The 21,075-nt window shown below is 38.1% G+C and overlaps 1 protein-coding gene across 20 annotated transcripts in view; it reads right to left on the reverse strand.

The window, feature by feature from the left end:
• LPP (LIM domain containing preferred translocation partner in lipoma) overlaps positions 1-21,075 on the reverse strand; it is a 655,110-nt gene that overhangs the window by 337,218 nt on the left and 296,817 nt on the right. For 19 of the 20 annotated variants that reach the window (XM_079155229.1, XM_079155218.1, XM_079155217.1 and 16 more), the window contains one exon: positions 5,385-5,510. In XM_079155229.1, coding sequence (XP_079011355.1) covers positions 5,385-5,510 — 126 coding nt within the window. The remainder of the gene's footprint in view (positions 1-5,384; positions 5,511-21,075) is intronic. The other variant, XM_079155216.1, reaches the window with a different exon arrangement.

Genomic DNA, 21,075 nt, shown 5'->3' on the forward strand with positions numbered 1-21,075 from the left:
AACTCCAGACACATGCAAATAACCCCAAAATGAAATGAGAAGGATTGCATGGACTTCCTATGAGCCAACAACTTCTTCTAGCCCCAGAACAACACTGTATCTCTGTGGAAGAGGGATGAATGATACTAACCATGACCATTTTAGAAATAAAGTTATGAAAAAGAATCTCAGATTGCTAGGTGTGGCCAAGTTCACATGGAGCTCTTTCTAGAGAGGTGACCCCATGAAATTGAGAAGACAGTGTTATGTTGGCAAATTTTCAGTCAAAGCTACCAAACTATGCCCACCCTATCCTTATAGTCTCTTCAAAATAGTTGAAGAGGGAAAACTTGGTTGTTTTCTCTGTACTACTCAGAGAAGCCTTCACTTTTTTTTTTTATTTATTTTTTTATTGGTACCTGGGATTGAACCCAGGGACACTTAAACACTGAGCCACATCCCCGAGTCCTTTTCATATTTTATTTAGAGACAGGGTCTTGCTAAGTTCCTTAGGGTCTTGCTAAGTTGCTGAGGCTGACTTTGAACTCACAGTCCTCCTGCCTCAGCCTCCAGAGCTGCTGCGATTACAGGTATGCATCACTGTGCCCAGCTAAAGCTTTCACTTTTGACAGTATACATTTGGGTTATTTTCCTACATCAACCAATTCTCTGACACCAGGTGAATATCCTACAACTCAATCCAATTATGTCACTAGGAACCTGGAGTTACTGCAGATACCATGGGTTAAGGGCTCAGCCTCACACACTGCCCCCACTTAAGACATCAATCCAAATAGTGATCCACCAAGTTTCTGTGGATCTTGGCAACAAACTGGAGGTATTTGCAAAATCAGGGTTGATAATTTGCTAGAATGGCTGAGGGAAACACTTCCTTATACTTATCTGTGTATTAAAAAGGATCCACATGAATGGGTGGATGAAGAGTGCACAGAGCTAGATCTGGAAGGGTCCTGAGTACAGCAGCTTCTGCCCTGGTGGAGTTGAAGGATGCCCTGGTGGAGTTGAAGGATGCCAGTGGATATGTTCACTGATGGGGGACCTATCTGAACTCTCTCTTAAGGGAATCTTAAAGAATCTTCATCACACAGGCTTATTCAATCATTAATCAACTTCCTAGTGTCTCCTGCCCAGAGGATGAAGGGGGTGAGCTAAAATACCAGGCTTCTAATCAAAGCTTTATCTTCCCATCTAGGACCCCTCAAGATTCACCTCATTATGAAAAAGGATATTTCTATCACCCAGGAAGGGAGTTAGGAGCACTGGGTTAGAAAACAGGATCAAACACAACCATGTCCAAATTTCTCAAATCTCTTCTTCTAAAACTACTCCCTAATATGCACATTTTTTCAAATGCTTAAAAATTTTAGTTTCTATTACTAAGGTACATTAATTGTATAACATTTTCATGGTGAATCTGTATTTATAGAAATCATGCAAACTTTGCTAAAAGTGTTATCCCCAAAACCAGTGTCCACAAACACAGTTAGGATCCCCAATAAATTTCTCCTTCTTAATGTGAGTGCACTCAGGTATCAAGAGGGCTAATAGGTACTAAGTATACTTGATTAATTTTTCATCTGATATTTTCCTTTACACTCCTTATAATCTATATTGCTATTATACTAACTTATTCAAAAAAACATGCATTTTCAATATTCCTGTACTTTCTTATTCCTATTTTTCTAGTACATTGATTTCAATGTGGTTCCTGTAACACACATAGTCATGTGAACACAAAGGCTTCCTGCTCTATGCAACCCTCCTGAAACTAAAACATAGAAAGTACAATGTTGACATTCCCATTTTTTATCTCTGAACAGTTTTGTGCTGAGTCACACGATAACATAAGTGCACACTGAGGTCATTTTGTGTCACTCTGGATTACTTATGTGTTTCTCTCTTCTATAAGATGAGGAGTTACTCTAGACTAAGGACATGTTGACACTAACCCTTATATCTCCATTACATAACCCATGTAGGATCCCAATGTTCCTTAAGCAAATTCATGGATGGATAGATGAATATGTAGAATTAGGCCACATTGCCCCAATAAACATTTGGATAAGTAAGTGAACAGAACTAAATATGGAAAATCCGAGGGTGGGAAATGTCCCTTTGGAAAATGGAGGGAAATGTTTCAGTGAAAATCTATTTTCAAAAGCTCAGGCACATTTTCACAGTTGCTATGTGTGTGAGTTCCCTGAGACTTCTAATTGAACAAATATTCCACATATATGCCATCTCCCCCCAGATCCATGAGTCAAAGCAGCTTTACAAAGGTGATTCAGAGGCAGAGTTGGGAAAACATATAACACATGATTGACTCATGAGAAATCAGAGACTTACTAGCCTACTTGAGGTGGTCAGGTGACTCACCAGGTTTTGAATTTGAAATTTGCTTTGGCTCAAAAACAGAACCATCAAAGTCAGATATTAACAGTCTATGTTTCTAGGATTTTTCAAATACCTTTTAATTACAACAGCACAGTCTACTATAGTCATCATCTCCCTTTGTCACATATTTTTAATATTTTAAGTGTGTGATTATTATTCTCACAGTGTATAATTATGTTCACCAATAAATACTAACACACCTAATTCAGTTCCATCGAAGTGAATATAATTCAGAAGGATGAGCTATATCTTCTAATTAACTCTTTCTTCCCTATATTAGAATAATTTAAAATAATAGAATGGATCACCCTTTAAATTCTGAATGAAACAGGGATATTGTAAGTAAATTTTGCCCTAATTATGGATACAGTCAACTTAAAGGTCATCATAATTATTTTGTTAAATCCTCTGAATGTTTTTCTCTTTATAGAAAAGCCATACTCAAGGGACATTGTCACACACATGACTGATTTCCATGGTAAAATGTGAAATAAATAAATAAGCCTGACATCTTCAATCTGGTTTTAGTATCTAAAACCAAACACAGGCTTAAATTCAAGGTCCAGTTGTGCTTATACAATGTGGTCAAAGACAAGCCACTTATCTCCCAGGCCTTCTTCATCCATGAAATAAGCACACCATCTATATCTCAGAGTTATCTGTACCTCATTCAAGTGAGAGTCTATGTGAAAGTGCTTCATAGTCAGTCAACTGCTGTTCAAATAACAGTGATTCTGAGTTTGTGTGCACAGCAAGATTGCTCAAACAATAACATCACTGCTGAATAAACCCATTAAAATGTAGTGGTTTATGGGAGGCGTGTGTAGACATCACCTTAAAGAATGAAAGCTTTACCAAGTAAAAACCTCACAGAATAATCTTATCCATATATATTAGGTTTTAAGACTTTGGGGGGATGAGACTAACACAAAATCCTCCTAAAATAATAGAATAGGAATGCACAGAAACATTTGGGCAAAATGTGACTGAGTTCAGTGGCAAAGACAGTCTTACTGCCAAAACAAACTAGACTAAAGGTATTTCACCAGGTGGAAATTGAAAACTGATGAACATCAACTCATAAAGCATGACCTACTGGAAAAAAATTCTCAGACCTAGGCCTATCTTGCAGAGATGGCTAACATCTTGCAGAGTTGGCCTTGTTTCTTATATTTCTTTTTCTTAATGAATTTGAGCTTTCACCTGGTTGATCATCTTCAAGTGTCCCCTATCACCTACAAAAGACAGGTTGAAATCTTAATCTGATCTCCAAACTAGTCCACAGACTGCTGTAGGAAGCCATCCAGCCCTACTGCACTTCAAGCCTCCAGCGTTACCTTTCACAGCTCCAGATGCTTGTCCTTATCTGAATGCAGCCTTGGCCATCCCACCCTGGGTCTTAGGTTCTCCTCCCTTCTTGTTTCAAAAAACAATGCATCCCTCCTTCCAGTAACATGCACAGTTTTTGATGAGAGTTTTCAGATTCCTCCACCTTCGACAGCATATATTATTCTCTTCCTTGTGCTTTAGAGTAGGAACCATAGTTTACCTTACATAATATCAGGGGCTATTGGAAGTTGACAACAGAGTTGTATGTCTCTCCCTTTCGATCATCAACTTTCCTGCTCCTGTGAGTTCCTTCAAAAGATCACAATGCCTGCTGTATACCAGCCACTCAATCCATGTTTATAGGAAAGAAGGATATCTACTACTAACAGGACTGGAGAAGCCAAGAGCAGAGACAGGTAAGGAAGAGCTAATCTCTAGTATGTTTTGCCTTGTGCCCCACATACCTGCCAATCCCATTGTCTGTATAGAAAAGGTAATGGGAATGTGTCTAAAGAGAACAGCACTGCAACCTTATGTGCAGTTAAGTGTTGGCATGTCTGACAGCAGAGAAGCAGGACTGCTTTTAATTCATGAAAGGAATCATTGTTAATACAGCAGCTGCTGCTCAAGAATTGGAGTGGGACTCAGAGTGGTGTACACACTGTCACTTAGTGGAGCACATGTCACCCAAGAGTCCAACAACACAGTGACAAAAATACTTGTCCAATCATTTGCAAGTAGAGTTTTGACATCTGTTTTCTGAGGACTTAGAAGCCACAAAACAGATTTGCCATGATCAGTAGTGATGGAAGAGCAGCTTCCAAAATGCAGATAATAAACTAAGGTGTAGAAGAATAACCCAATTCCAAAGTAAGCAAAAATTGCAAAGAAAAAACTGTTAACAAGGCATCATTTGCACTTAAAAAAAAAAAAAAAAAAAAAAAAAAACAGAATAATTACTATCTAATTCTGGTGAATCTGAGTAGAAACTGATACATTCAAATGGCTGGGCCAGGATAAACTAGTTCCAGGCTTCAGAAGGAAACTAAAAGGCTCAGTTGGGATATAGCTCAGTTGGTAGAGTGCTTGCCTCCAAAGCACAAGGCCATGGGTTCAAATCCCCAGCACCACACAAAAAAGGAAACTAAAGAATCTAGTCATTGTCTTCCATGTAGAAATCTTAGTGTTAGAACTCTAATGTAGAGAAATAACTCCTGCCCTCAAAAAACCAAAAATACACATGAAGAAGTCCCTTGTAACTTTGCTCATAACAACAAAACTGGAAACCACCTCAATGTCTCCCATAAGGAATGCCTTACAAAAGAGAGAGCTCCTCATCTTCACCTTATCTAGGCATGATAAGTCAGATTTGTACAGACTGTAACATAGAACCCCATATCCAGACTGGTAAAGCTAGAAAACAAAGCAATGGCATACAGAGACTCTTACTTTTCAGTAATACTTTTGTATAAAATTAGGGGTGTTATTTTAAAGGAAATTACTAATAAAAATCAGAAGTTTCTGTCAGTTAACTAGCACACATTGGTATTAAGTAAAAAGACAACTTAGACCACTGACTCTAAGAAGATTAAAGAAGAATGATGGAGCAGAGGGAACACCTGTGGCTGGCCATGTGGACAGACGACATGGGCAGCACTCACCTGTGGAGGCCGAGGCTTGTAGGGGGAACTGCACTCGAGATCAGCTAGGATGCTGGTCAAGGAATCGATCTCTGCATCCAGGCTGGAACGCCTCTCCTCAAGGGTCTTGCCTCCAGGATTTCCCTGCTAAAAACAACATGCACATTAAAAATAAATAAATTTCCATGGATAGCCTTATGGGTTCAAATCAATCAAGCTTGCACTGTGTGTTTTTCCAAGTTTTTTTTTTTTTTTTTCCGACACCATGATGAATTTTTAATTTTTTTTTTTAAGTTTTTCATTAAATCATTGAGGTGGGCTGGGGTGGAATTATCCCTTTTGACATAAAACTAAAACAAAAATGAGGTGCTTTTTTTCTAAGGTCATATGATTATTTTAGACATAATAAGTATAAAAGTAATGGAAATTAATGTCCTCATCCTTGCACTTCAGAAACAGGCCAATTTCTATCTCAAGCTCTTTGCATTCATAAACTAGGGCACAGAATAATATTTTATTGGAGTAGTAATGGGCAAGGAAAGGAGAATCACAGTCCAGAAGAAAAATCAGCACTTGAAGACATGAAAGCAGGAAAGAGTTTGGGTATCAGGGTTCAGTGGCTACTTGGTGTGTATGTGAGAGAGACAGACAGCAAGGCCCAAGCAATGCACCTACAACATGAACTAAAAGAGGTTATGCAGGCTCTGGTGACAGGCTGAAGAAGAAGCAGGCACAATGAGCAGTGAGGATGGTCAGGGATTTATGGATTTTATGAGTTGGTGTCCCCAGACACCACACTCAGTATCAATAGGACGAGAGTTGGGGCAATAACAGCACCAAAGGATGTTGCCAAGAATTGTGATCAGGACTGGGTAAAACAAGTAAAGGATATGCCTAAATTTCAAGGCAAGGAGATATGAAGTGAGGTGAATACAGAATTTGGAAGCAGGATGAGGTAAAATAATCTTTTAAGTTGACAATGAGATAATGATCATGCCTGATGCATGTCTAAGAGTTCATCACTCAAAATTCACCTTTAGCATCCCAGGAGAAATGAAACAATGGGCAGCTATTATCATCCAGTGAACCAAAAAGGACTTCTCAAAGGAGCACAAATGTCAGGATAGTGTCTCATGCCAGCAAGAGTCTAGAAAAGGCATTAGCCAACCATCTAGAATATCCTTAGTAACAACAACTAAAGTTTGGTGCCCTGACAGGCTACCATTAAACCTACAATGCTTGAAGTAAATCAGTTGTTTGAGAGAATATGTGACATTAGGCACAATGCATAATGGCATTGCTTATTAAGAACACTAGCTCCTTTTTTCCTACTACATCTTACCAAGCCAGCCTCCCTGAGTCCTGGAATTTGTTTGTCTTTGTACTTAATGGGATCTGGTGCACCTGTAAGCCTGTTGTGAATTCAGCCAGCAGGAGTGAAACCCTCCTGGACCTGGCCATCCAAGGCAGGCAGACAGCCTCAGCTTCCTGTGAAGTGGTAGCCAAACCTGGATGGACATCTGCCTCCTAAGGCAATCTGCTATCCCTGTTTCTGAGACTTCTTCAAACAGAGTGCCTCTTATCATAGGGCTTAAGTAGCCATTTTGCGATTTTCTCACTCTGCATATATCATTATGAGCTGCTACGTCACTCTATGGCCTTGCCCTGGTAAATTAACTATTCTATTAATATGTGGCACCATCTAAGCACTATGTTTTTTGTGCACTTCTCTGTTGATGATTAATCTCTTCCAAGGAAGATAAAGAAAGTTTCTTGAGGGCAAGGACTTTGTCTGGTTTTCTCCTCACTGCTTCCCCAGAATCTTGCTCAGTGGCCTGACCCAAGTAAGTGTTTAGTGAGTATTGGGGTATCAATAATGTAATGAATAATGATTTTGCCATAGGTCCAGCCAGAAACCTTTCTCCTATCTACATCATTGGACTAAATGCAGCTCAAGATATAACAGGAAGCAGTGGAGGCTCAAGTGTATTACATAAAAAAGGAGACAAAAAGTCTTAGTGTGTATGCACATTTGTGTGTGCATGCCAGTGTGTGTGTGTGTGTGTGTGTGTGTGTGTGTGTGTGTGTGTGTGTGTGTGTGTGAGCCTGGATAACACAGATTTCAAGTTGGGCTTGTGACATTGAGGAGACTCACCTCCCTTGCCTCAGCCAAAAATGAAAAAAAAAAAAAAAAAAAAAAATAGTGGTGTAATAGATTGGTTGTGTTTTTTTCAGAGCCTGAGATTCTAGTCTGACTAATTTAAGGCCAGTGGATCTCTGTCCCAGAAATAGATGTTTTCAAGTTGCTAATCCCTATATCCAAGAAAATTCCATCTTTATCCCAAAGGGCATTAATAACTATGAAACATCATGGAATTATAAAAATAAAGTCCCCTTTAACATTAAAAATGCAAATGAACACTTTAGTCACTGGGTCCAAGAAAGGCAAGACACTGGGAAGAAAAATGGAAGACAAATGAGAATCAGGTGAACTTTATTTTCTTGTGTGTAGACATAAAATTTTATCAGAAACATGAATTCAATAAGTGAATTTCTGAATACCCATCGGTAGCATAATATGTTGGCCAGGACAGTTGGATTGGAGTCTGGCTAAGGTCTTCTCTGGACCACAGTTTCTTCATCTGCAAAATGAAGAGAACATCACCTGCCCTGCCCATGCCAGAGGGATATTACAAGATTCAGATAAGAAAATGGATGGGAAAATACTCTGTAAATTGTAAAGTGCCATAATTATGATGATTTTCATAAATGGCATTAATTGTAGCAACCAGTAACTATAAATTAATAGAAATAATATAGCTATTGTTAATTATTCTTCTTCTTAAGGGAAGCATCATCCATTAAGTGTTCCCTAGGGGTATCAGCCAAGAGACAGGGTATAATCAGGACTTCAACATCTGTTCTTGACTGCAGTAGAAAGTACATCAACTGCTCTTGCCCTAAGTCTATTGGATATCTAACCACAGAGACTCAAAAGTCTCTGAGCTATACAATGAAACAAGTAATTATGGCATGCAACCAGCCCACGCTTGTAAGACTTCAACTGGTTTCCAGCCTCCTTATACTACCTGCTTGCTGCACATTTGCAGTTTCTCAGATTAGGTTGATGCAATTTATTAACAAGTTTAAGCTGAGTGCTGTGGAATTTTGAACAAACCTCCCCCACCCACAGCTGCCCTATCTGACTTTATAAAAATAGCTTTGCTCCTACATTTTAATCCCCAGTATGAATAAGAATAGGACTCTTCTCATGTTCAAGTCTCTACTTCATGTCTTAGTTCAAATAACTGAAGTCCTGCCCAAGTTCCAGCACCAACCCTTCTCTTCAAACTCTCATCTACTCTCTAAGTACCTTTAGATTTATGGGCTGTATTGCTATTCTTAACACTTTATGCTTTTATTCAAGAACCACAGTCCTATAACCAACTAGCAGAATCCTACATATGTACCAACATCTTCCCCTTAACTCACCATCTCTGCAGCTCTGCCAGTCACCTGATAGATAAATGACCTGAAGGAGACCAGATAAGAACAAAGAAGACTCTCCTGTCTCTTTGTCTACTGTTTTCTCTAGGTAATCACACAGTATTACATTGACCACCTTATTTGAGTCTAACAATTCCCACCCTCTTCAAACATAACTAGAAATAGTCCATTGTCTAAGTCAGGGTTCTATTAAAAAAACAAACAAAATGCCTGTATCAAAAGCTAGCACATAGGATATTTATTTTGAAGATCAATTCCAAGTAGTACTAAGGGAATACAGAGTTAAGCAGAGAAGGGAAAAAGCCAACTGAAGTGTGTAGTGTTGAGCTGGTCAGCAATGTGGGCACTTAGGGCTCTATCCTCCTTGCCACCCTCTGAGGTCAGGTCCTGTCAAATGTTCCTCAGATTCTCTCCTGAGACGGGTGAAGGAATAGATATTTATTCTTAAGCTATAGTTCTCTATTGGTTTAGAGTTACTACCAAGTTTTAAACTCTCTCATACTTGTTCTAAAACATAGAAGGCTGGCAGAAAAAGCCCACAATGGAAAGTGACTGAAAAGTACTACAGTTGAGGACAGGTGATACCAGGTCATACCTGTGCAGAGCTCGTCATTGTGGCCATGCTGGTATATAACGATGGATGTTGAATGAAAGGTGGGTCAAAAGAGATAGGCAATGACTATGTTTCCACTACCAATCACAAATCCCCATGAATAAGCCATTCATAAAATGTTATTTGATAGGATACATATTTTTATTCATTCCAGAATACACACACACGTGTGTGTGCGTGTGTGTATACGTACACATATATAAATACATACATAATAAATGTATATGAATATATAAATACACATATATATGTATATATATACACATATGTATGTGTATTCCTGGAAGAAATGAATATATATATTCATATAAATGTATACATATAAATATATTTATATATGTATATATATTCATATATATACTGTGTATTTATATACATATATATATACACATATATATATTCGTGTGTATGTGTGTGTATGTAAGATAAAAGTTCACCAAACTATATCTGGGGCTTATTATGATTTGGAAAAAGTCATAATTCTCAGCCACTCAGAGCTATAAGGTGATTCTACTATAATTACATAACAATAGAATATAAAACAAAGGCCCCAAACCAAAATGTACAGTACAAAAGCAAAATATTTCAATAGTCTATATTATATGTAGGCTATTTCCAAAAGTCTGAATTCAGATGGATCATATTTTAGCCAGAATATTGCTAACCCACTAACTCAAGGTAATATACATTGGGTACCAGTAATGAGGCATGGAAGAATATTTGTATTTACTTCTTTATTCTTCATATTCAGACATGTTGTTAACAAAATAATCTCACAAAAAAAGTTGATTGAGCAGAAAATAAGCTTCACTCACATACCCTTTGCCCGGATTCACCAATAACAAACAATTTCCCACACTTGCTCTGTATCTATATAAATTATTTTTGTTGTTACAATTAAAACATTTGTAAAATGTTCTGAAATCTCCCCTCTCTGCCCATGCACATCTCAGCTTATAAATATTAAGATTTCTAATTTTTCAATACCTTTATCCCATCCTAGAAATTTAATGTGGGTATAGTAATATCTAACATGTATGCATTGTCAAATTTCACCATTGGTCCCAGTAATCTTTTTCATCTAATAACAGTAACTTCCATTCAAAATTGAACCAAAGATCACACACTGAAGTGACATATCTTCATAGTCTAATTTAGCACAGGCTCCTAGCCTATTTTTGTTTTTCACAAAATAAGTATTTGATAAATGTTAGCTACATAATCTCAAAATAAATGCTTTCGCTGATAGTCAATTGAGTATATAATTATATTATACATCTTTTGGTCAAAAGTCAGCTGCTGAGTGGCTTCAGTAGACCGGGTTCCTATGCATTCTAACATGTGCAGTGGTGCCAGGAACTGACTTTGAGTAGCATACACCTTGATTAGTCGTTTTCAAGCAGTAGAGTATGCTGAAGAATCTGCAAGGCTTGATTCATCAGTCTCTACTCACCAGAGTTTCTGATTCTGTGCATCTGGGGTAAGTTCCCAGAACTTTGGTTTCCACCAAGTTTACAGATGATACTGATGATACTGATTTGAGGACCAAACTTTGTGAATAACTATTCTCAGTGGATTTCTAATAAAATGAAACTTTGAGAAAGAGATAGAGAGTGTATAAAGTGAATATATAATTTTGTCTTAGAAACAGTCCATGTTATATCAGATTATTAATTATGTTACAAAAATTCCAATAGATAATCCAAATAATGGGTAAGAGAGATCTGGACAGTAATATTACTACTTATTATAATTGCCATGATATATAATATGACCAGCCTTCTCACATTATCTCTGGTACTATTGAGACAGGTGGCAAACATAAATGAGGATTATAACAAATATGATCTACTTACCTAATAGAAATACCACTTTATTGAATAAGACTCAAAATGTTGGAAATTGGTGAGGGAGAAATGCCTTAGTTCATGTTAGAATGTGTATCCTTTTCCCACTTATTTAGTTTAAGTGCTCACCTTTCCAAAAACCTGCTTATTATGTCTCATCAAATGTCTCTTTGAGGACATTACTGATAATCCTACGGATTTGATCACCTAATTTTTTTCTATTCTTCTATGATACCAATGATCATAGCCTAACACTCACCGTTCACTTGTCTGAATGGCTCTTCTCTCACACTGCTCTTTGTCTGTGCTAAGTAGTATGCAGTCTAAAAAATGCCTGCTCCTCAGCCTGATAGAGATTACAGATAGTGGCTGACATTACTTACCTTTTGTGACTAGCAATATCAAATACCCTATGTTTTGAGATTTGTTGTCATTACATGTCGAGGAGAAAGAAATTTAAAAATAAAAATAATTCCCTTTCCTAAGAAGCTAACAGAAATACAATTCAACATTTTTCATGTACAAGCAACACTAAACTTAAATCTCTTTACAATTCAAGTTCATCAACTGCACAGGTTAAGGGCACTGGTAAAAGGTGTCTCAAAAAGCCATCTTTGGAGCAAACACAGTAGAATTCATAATAAAGAAAGCATTTTTAAGATTCAATGTGAAATCACAGCTTGACAACTGAGAACATAGCACTGAATTAAAAAAAAAAAAAAGAAGGTAACATCAGAAGACAGAATTTTTCATAGACCTAGTATACTTAAAGCAAAAATCATCAAATAGAACCTGATCACCGGGTTTGGGAAAGCTTCAATTCTTTTTTTGTTTGTTTGTTTCCCTTTATATTCCCTATCACATCATCCTTCTCAGGCCCAACATTTACAGAGTTGATAATACATGGCCCACTCACATCCCCTTTAAAGGAAACCGCCTTACATCCTCCCCTTGCTGCTGAAAGATTAATATTTTGGACCATTGACTCCAATTCAAAACACTGAGGCCCACACAACCAAGGCTGGACATCTGACCAAAGGTCCATAATCAGGCTAGTGAACCTAATCTTTAGTCTGTGACAAGAAGATAGATAGGCAAATAATCCTCCTCTTATAAATCTGAACTGAGAAACACGTAACAAAACTGCCACAGGGATGAGCTTTGGCCATGAACAACTAAATGGATGATGTGCATGGCTAATTATTAAGAATCAAAACATACAAGGAAATAGAAATTCTATCATTAGAGAGGGGAGAAGAGTGGGTATGCAAATAATTTAAAAAAAAAGAATTGACAATGAGAAGAGGATGAAGAGGAAGGGAGAGAGAAAAAAAGAGAAGAAAGAAAGATGGCCAAGAATCCAGTCACACATGTGTCTCTGACCCTGATGTCAAATGTCATCTACAGAATCCTTAAGTTTCACTCCATTATTCAGAGATGCTCCATGTGCCTTTCTTTTACAAAATCAACCTACTGGAGCAACCAGCACATGGCCACTCCTTCACAGTGAAGACAGTAGGAAGCCAAGTTTATCTGTGACACCATCAAACTGTTTGTTACTTTCCCTTCGGGAAACTCATCTATTACCTCTGTAAAAGGAGGGATAGGAACCTTACAGGTCCTCTTTTATTTACCTCCAATGATATTCAAATCTATAATGACATTCTATAATTTGCCTGCCGTTATCTTTGGTGCTCACTGTCAACAGGACCAAACCCACCAGAGTGAGGACACCTCAGCATTTAAGTCAAATTGGTTAAACTGGGTTTGTATTGAGTATGTAGACACTTGCAGTCCCATTGCTCACTACTCTATTCAGAAAAGAAAGTAAAAACTAAATAAACAAAAAGCAAGAAAGAAAAACTTCACTTTTCACTTTACCTACCCATGTATAATTTCTACCATATTGAAAAACCTTGTAAAATAAAAATAACATTAAACTATATTCTTAAAGCCCTCTTACTATTAAAACACAGGCCAAGTTGCATGAGAATAGCTATATAATAACACATAACAATACATATTTATCAATCTCTCCATCAATAAGGACCATAAATAGAACACTCAAGACATTATTTGACAACAGAATACGTACTTAGCACCCCCTTTTTAAGCAGCAGAGCCATCTCTTGAAAGTGAAATCATACATGGAACTTCATTATTTGAAACATAAAAAGTTGCTTTGAGTCAAGCACAAGTAGAGGGAGCCTAGGCTTCCACAGACAGGGTCCTTCCTACCTTTGCCAGTGATGTACCTTGACATATGCCTATGAAAGAGAGCTTGAGGACCACAGCTGTGGATGACTCACACCAAGATCACATGAAGAAATTGGTCTCTGACAGTCACCTAGCTACTCAATCCACACACACAGGGAGAGAAACACACACACACACAGAAAGAGAGAGAGAGAGAGAGAGACCCATAAAATCACCAGTAATCATCAATGTTTTCCCAAGAATCCTTTACATAACACAGTTAACATGAAAGAATACAATTAGTAGATATGAGTTTTAAAAGAGAAAAGATACCTTGGCTTTTTCATTAAGGAAACTTTCATAGCTGGGAGAATGAGGAGGATGCACAATAATTTTTTGAACCTATAAATTAAACAGTGTTACTAAAATATTTTTCATCCTTATGGCAGAGTGCAGTAGAAAATAAAACATGACAGGTAATTTTGCTATTGACTTTATTTTAAAACTTCAAGGAAGATAGTTTTCTTGTTTTGCATTTTGGTAACACGGGTCTAATGAGTTGGAGTATGATACATTTTAAAAGCCATTTCACATATTTCCCAACATTTGGATACTTAGAAGTTTGACATTAACTTTATATATTAGCACATCATTCTCAAACCTTTTCTCCTTTGAACCCTTTCAATGACCCTTCAAAATGTTACCAAAGTAGTAAACCAAGAACAAGTGTTGAGTTCCGATGCCAAACATTCCATGTTATATAGCCAGAGCTGTAAAACAAAGGGGAGGCCTTCCAAATGGATGTCCGGGTGAGAAATTCCTGTAAACATCTGTGGCTCTGCTTCTGTGTACCAAGCACCATCGATCAGGATATGCAGATGAAGGATGCTGGGAAAGTGATTATAATGATTAGCACAGAAAAAGGAAATCAGGTTCGTGAGGTAATAGAACTAAAGACATGATATACCTTGTCTGAGATAATAGTTGAGTGAAGATTCTGAAAGAGGAGCAAAACCTTGATACCTTCTACCCTGAAACATCTTCTTATAGTAATACCTTGTACACTACTTTAACTGGCTGTCTTAAGAATCCATGAAATAAATAGGAAAGTTACTCTCACTCCATCTTCCAGATAAGATAACCCATGGAAGTCAGGAAACATGGCATTGTCCACAGATTTTCAGTCTCACTGGTGAGACAAACCAACAAAATTCCAGAAGGAGAAGAGTCCATCTTTAAGCCTCTTCAAAATGCAATATAAATAAGTAGTAGAGAAATTACAAGAAGGGCGAAATCAGAATGACTTAGATACAAAGACACTGGAGTCAGGAAGGGCCTCTGCTTCCATCTATACCAAAAGGAAATGAAGGACCAGAAAGCCTAAATGATTTAATAAAGATCGAACAGTCAAGTGATAACCATGGGACATGAAGACCTGGATCAAGTTTTCCTAGACCCAGTCATCCAACTCAAAATGTGTTGTCAGTGTAAGAACTTAGTATAGGAATTTTCTCCTAAGAAACGTGGGTCAAAGTCAGAATAATATAAACAAATATTTAGGAGTGCTGATGCAGAGACGTGATGGTGGATGTGTGATCTACCCAGTATAATCTCAGCATCCTCTGTGGTGGACAGGGAAGTGGATGTGTAAGCAGAGGGAGCAGAGGAGCACTAAACTCAGTATTTTGCTCTGGTTCTGCCATGGATGCATAGGGTAACCCTGAGCAAATGAGTCTCCTTCTCTGAGCCTCTCAATAGTAAAATGAGAGGTTTGGACTTGCTCTCTCCGTTTTCTTCCCATAAAAAAAGTACTGTTATTCTAACACATTCACATAAATGCAACCTATCTGATATTACAAGGCCTTGAAGTATTTACATTTTTGGTATTTTTTTCTTCACTTCTCACCCCTTACTGGAACCAAATTACTCTATTTCTATTTAGTTTAGACATTATTTTGATCATCGAAAAGACAAAACCTATTGAACAGAAACTAATAAGATAGAATCTGACATACTCCTTTCAAAAATAGAGCTATTGATAACAATTATAGAAAGGAAACAGGTACTGTTTTGAAAGTCACTGGCTGATTAGTGGAAATGGAAAGAAAGGTGAGAGTGACAGCATTTGGGCAAACAGGAGAGGAATCTTCAAAATACACGCTACACCTTAGAATGGAAAAGATATGGGGAAATTATCTGAACTCTCAGGAATCATATTTTCTAATGAGAAAAGATGCATCAGTTCCATTATGAACATCCTCAATCCAATCATCATTATCCCTTGGCCAAATTTCCTGTTTCAAGGCAGTTCTGGTAAAGATCCTACAAGCCAGCAGCATGTGTCGCCAGCTAAACAGTTCTCCACACTCAGCCTGGGGCACAGTCACACTGGGAACCTGGAAGGGGCCCTTGTCTCCTTCTGCACTGCCACTGTTAGTAGAGGAATGTCTAAGTTTAGAAAAGCACTTTACGAACATCTCACTGCATTTGCCCAGCATTCCTAGAGATTGGAAGGTGTTATTCACCTTGTTTAACAAAAGAGGAAAACAAAGATCAGAAAGGAAAAGATGACGTTCTAGGGACACTCATGTAGGAAACAGAAGAATTAGAATTTAGGACCCAAACATTTTGTTCCAAAGCTCTAGCATTTTGCTTGATAATCAGGCTGAAAATGAAGAAGGGGAACAGACCTGCCTGTAAGCTTCAAACCGAGATCATACGAGCACTTTAGGTTACTAAGAACTAGGTCATGGTTGTAACTATAATTAAAAAGGCAAGAGCCAACATTCTCTTTCATCTTCTACTTCCCCATTTAGGATAGTTTTTATTCACTTTTCCATAAATATTTATCAAATATTAAGAATAGAAGAACCAGAAGATCAGGAAAAGAAGAAAGGGAAAAAGGAAAGAAGAAAAGGAAGGAAGGAGGGAGGGAGGGAGGGAGGAAGGGAGGGAGGGAGGGAGGGAGGGAGGAAGGAAGGAAGGAAGGAAGGAAGGAAGGAAGGAAGGAAGGAAGGAAGGAAGGAAGGAAGGAAGGACGGACACAGGAAGGGAAGGAAAATCAGTGATTCTCTGCCCTCCAAGTGCAAAAGGCTGCATTAGAGAGGCTAGTTTATCCAAAAATAGCCACATTAGAAGGCAGAGTACATGTGGGTAAATATATGAAGCATAAGATGTTAGAGAAAAAAAAGAGAGGAAGAAGAAAGAGCAGCTAAATGGAGAAATTGGGGAGAGTGAGCTACAAGGGTGCAGTGACAGTTGAGAAGACCTTGGATGGAGAAAACATATTTAAGAAATTTACTACATGAGCATAAAGACACAAGAGGATTTCTGCAACGCCGGAGAGCACTTGGCAAATACAAGTGTTCTTTGAGGTACAAACAGAGTAAGTGCAGACTCAGAGGGTCAGCTGCAATCAGATCATTCAGGTGTATAGACCCTAGGCATAGAATGAGCTCGGCTCTGGTCCAAGGTACAGATATCTAAAGGATAAACACAGTCACCATGACGAAGGAGAGAGTGGGCAGGGGTAATTGTATCTTGGGACTTAGTGTTGATGTGGGAACAAACACTGGGTATGAATCACATATATTTTAAGCAGTGCACAGACAATTTACATTAACACACTCAGCAGGAATTCCTATTTTTATGACAAAGGTTGCCATTGATAAAAAAGTGAGTATAGAAGCATATCGGGAAATTATTGATCTCACTGTGATCAGGAATGAATGTGATTCCACAACACCAGAAACAAGCAGGGCTAGATCTCACAAACATCCCCACCTTCGAACACAGGATTGCAGATTAACAGACTGCTGTAACAAGACTGTCGCTTCACTAGACGGAGGCTGAAAAAAGTCTAAAGGCTGCAAGGAATGATGTCGTCTCAACCTCACTATTCTTGTTCTAACTTAAAAATTCTTTCTCTCCTCCACAATTCTGCTCATGCCCCATTCTAGTCTCTTCTGACAAACGTTTCCTTTTGCATTGGCTGTGCAGAGTCAAGTGATAACTAAAGGTCTGTTCTTCACCTACGGTCACGTCAGTCCCCAGTCCATATAAAAAGAAACAAGACACACAATAAAGGCATAACAAAAAGCTAAACTGTCCATTCCACTTTTCTCCCCACCTCTCCACCATTTTTACATGAATGCCTTTTTTAAAATATGTCATACTTAAACCAGTTCTGCAGGATTTACAGCCATATTCAAACTTTTTTGGTGCTGCAAATCTTTCCATCTGTGGTTCAAACTTAAAGTGAAATGTAGGGCCTACTAGATTTAAACAGAAAGGATTTAAACAAGCATGACGTTTGACCAAGTCGTAAACTCTTAGTTTCAGTTTCTGTTTATGAAACGGGAATATAATACCAACCCCACAAAGGTATCTTTAAGACCAGGTGAAGGCAAGGACTGGTATTTAAATATCCATTAGAATGTTAAGCAGGCAGCAGGTCTTCTGCAAATGTTCACTGATGGTAGTTCCCTAAAAGAGAGGATGACAAGATCACACCAGGTGATTTCTAGGAGACCCTCCAACTATGAAATGAAAAGTTTTGATCTCAAGGTTACTCTAGATTTCAGTGGTCAAAGGAAGTTCCTATAATAAGGCAAAGTTGGGGTATCAAAGGGAAGCTGAGCATCCTCTGCAGACAGAAGCATCTGAGATGTCCATTAAAAGGGGCCAGTCTTAGCTTTCCACCCTCCTGATTTAACAATTAAAACACATGAAGGTGGGGCCTAGTCATCTGCATTTAATAAACCTTCTGTCCCATCCCCAGTTCTTTTCTACAATAAATTTGAAATCTGCGGGCCTAAAATCCATCTGCCTATTGTTAATTCAAGTGCTAACAACAACTGGAACAATTTAATTACAATCCCACAACTCTGAACACATTTAAGAATTCTTCAGTAATGTGTTCTAACCTAGTTCCCAGGAACAGGGAAAATACTTCTCTCATTCAACAGTTCTGTGTTCTCACCCACAGTGCCAGAAGAGCAAACGCAATCGACTTCACTTCTCCTCATTTGTAGAAATGGCAAAGATGTTTACCACCTACAAGGGGTGCTGTGAGTTTCCATTTATTGGTATTTATAAAGTCTACTGAGTGTTCTAATAAATCAACTATAAGTTGGTATTATTCATAGCACCCTGTTGGAGCTTAATACATATTCAATTAAAAAACAATGACAACAATACAGCAGTATCCACAAATTAGCATTAATTAGAGCAATGCATTATTCTTACCCTACTCCCACAATTTTATCAAAGCAGAGCTGCTTATGTAGGTTGACTGTATGTATATTCTCTCTCCTTAATGAGGGCAATATTTGTTATAATCAATATTTCCTCTAATAATGTTCACATCATACTTGCCTCAGAGTTCCTGATTTTTCAGAGGATCTTCCCATTTGATAAACACCAAGACAGGAAGAAAAATCATCTCCCCTGAATAAAGTCAAAATCCTGCAAAGCATCCTGGACCCCTCCCTTTCCTAAAGCCCCTCCTTTCTGAATGACCCTTCCCCATGTTCATGGGCAGTACCTCAGTTCAGGCCTCATCTGCCCCCATGGACTTTGAGGTTGACCCCAATCCCTGCTATCATTCCCTCTTCTGCTTGGTCATGTCCTACTCTAGTAAAGCAATCCTAAATGTAGATCAGATTGTGTTCACCAGGATAAGTCCCTCTGTTGTTCCCTAATAGTAGTTAATATAGTCCTAGATTAGAAAAATTCCCCCAAGTGTCATCATAACTACTTAAGAGAAGTCATGCATTTATTGTAATTGGTGGAGTGGATATAAGACAGGGAGAATTTCACCAAGGAGAGAGAGTCGGGCAAAGGAACAGCTAAAGAAAAGGGTACCAATGCTACATGTCGGACTACCTAGCTCTGGCTTCAGTTTCTCCACAGGGCATCAATCTGGTGCTGGTCAAGCCAACCACATCGCCACTCCTAGCCCTGCCTTCCCTACCCACTGTTTTGCTGAAGCACCAGAGCATATCTTGCTAGACTACATTTTGCTGACTCCAGTGTCCTGTTCGACATGAGGCTGTGACATGCATAGCTGAGGTTGAGGAATCTGTGCTTAGTTGGTTTGAGGTTTCATCAAGAGAAAAGGGGGAAACGTGTGATTTCACTGAGTAACTATTTTCACTACAAAAAAAAAAAAAAAAATTCCCATATTTATTTTTCCCCTTTTCTGAAATGGCACTAAGGAAACACATGCCAGACTGCCATGAACAGGGCTGTACTTTCCAAACAGTAGCAAGGACTAAAAATAGAAAAGCCTGATTTGCTCAAGATGTATATAACTTCCTCTCCCATTTCCTTTCCCCAACACCCTGACACAGAGAACAGAAATGGTACATGTTGAACCCTCTGCATGCTTACGACAATGTCAAGAGCATCCAAAAAGGTGATACATATGCTAAGTTCACCACAGTTTATTCCCAGAGAATGCCTGTCGCCAAGGTAAAAAAATGATGCAATCAATCAGTGCACAAATATCAACCTAATAGCTGCTCTACATCGATAAGGACTATCAGTGATGCAGGAATATGAGTGTGATACAAACTTTAGGCAATTGATAACAGGAAAATTAACAAGAAGGTAATGGAAAGAGTACACGTTTAGAAGTCTAGAAACCTCTAATTGTGGTTGGGGTACAGCTCTCCTAGTAACTATGTCACCTTGAATAGTTTACTCATGAAATTTGGGTTCCAGTTTCTTTACCACAAGAATTTTTGCCTGGATAAGGACTATTCGAATCTCAATCTCTATGATTTGTGAAATTAAATGATCTTCACAGGTCTCTGCCATGTTATTTTGTGCTTCTTGTTTTATGAAAATCAATCTGGTGGGAAGATTAATGTACATGAAATAATTTCATCACTCTACAAAGAGGCATATATTAAATGGCAGGAAAATCAAACAGCATTAACTGATTTATCTATCAACTGATTCATTCATAGCAGACTTCACTATGAACCAGATATTACTAGATACACTATATTCATTATCTTAATTAATTCTCAAAATAAATTTCTATGAAACTGCTATTAACATTCCCATTTAGCATGTGAAGGTGGGAAACACATTGGCAAAGAACAGAACAGAACTTCTTGGCACTAAACCTTGCTCTCATGTTGCTATACCACACTACTCAGTCAAAAGAGTAAGGAATGCAGAGAAGAAAAGGATCAGGATGAGCCAGAAGTGCCAGAATGAGCCAAAAGTGCCAGGCACACATGAGGAAGACAGTGGCAACTGACTTAGGACCGTTTAAAAATGAATGATTACTGACCACTTAAGAGAAGATGCTTCAGGCAGTAAGAAAGACACAGGAAAATTAACTCTGCATATGAAACTAACAAAGAAGACCTCCTCAAAAGAGCAAGATTATATAGGGAGAAGACTGGGAGATAAGTTGTGCAGGGTGAGATAGGTCATGGAGGTCTGAAAGCTCAACCAAGAGAAGAAATTTAATGTGTTAGGCAATAAACATCCATAAGAAAAAATAACAATTTTGAATTATTGTTAGAGATAT

Source organism: Sciurus vulgaris (assembly GCF_902686455.1).
Source record: "Sciurus vulgaris genome assembly, chromosome: 10".
Classification (NCBI taxonomy): domain Eukaryota; kingdom Metazoa; phylum Chordata; class Mammalia; order Rodentia; family Sciuridae; genus Sciurus; species Sciurus vulgaris.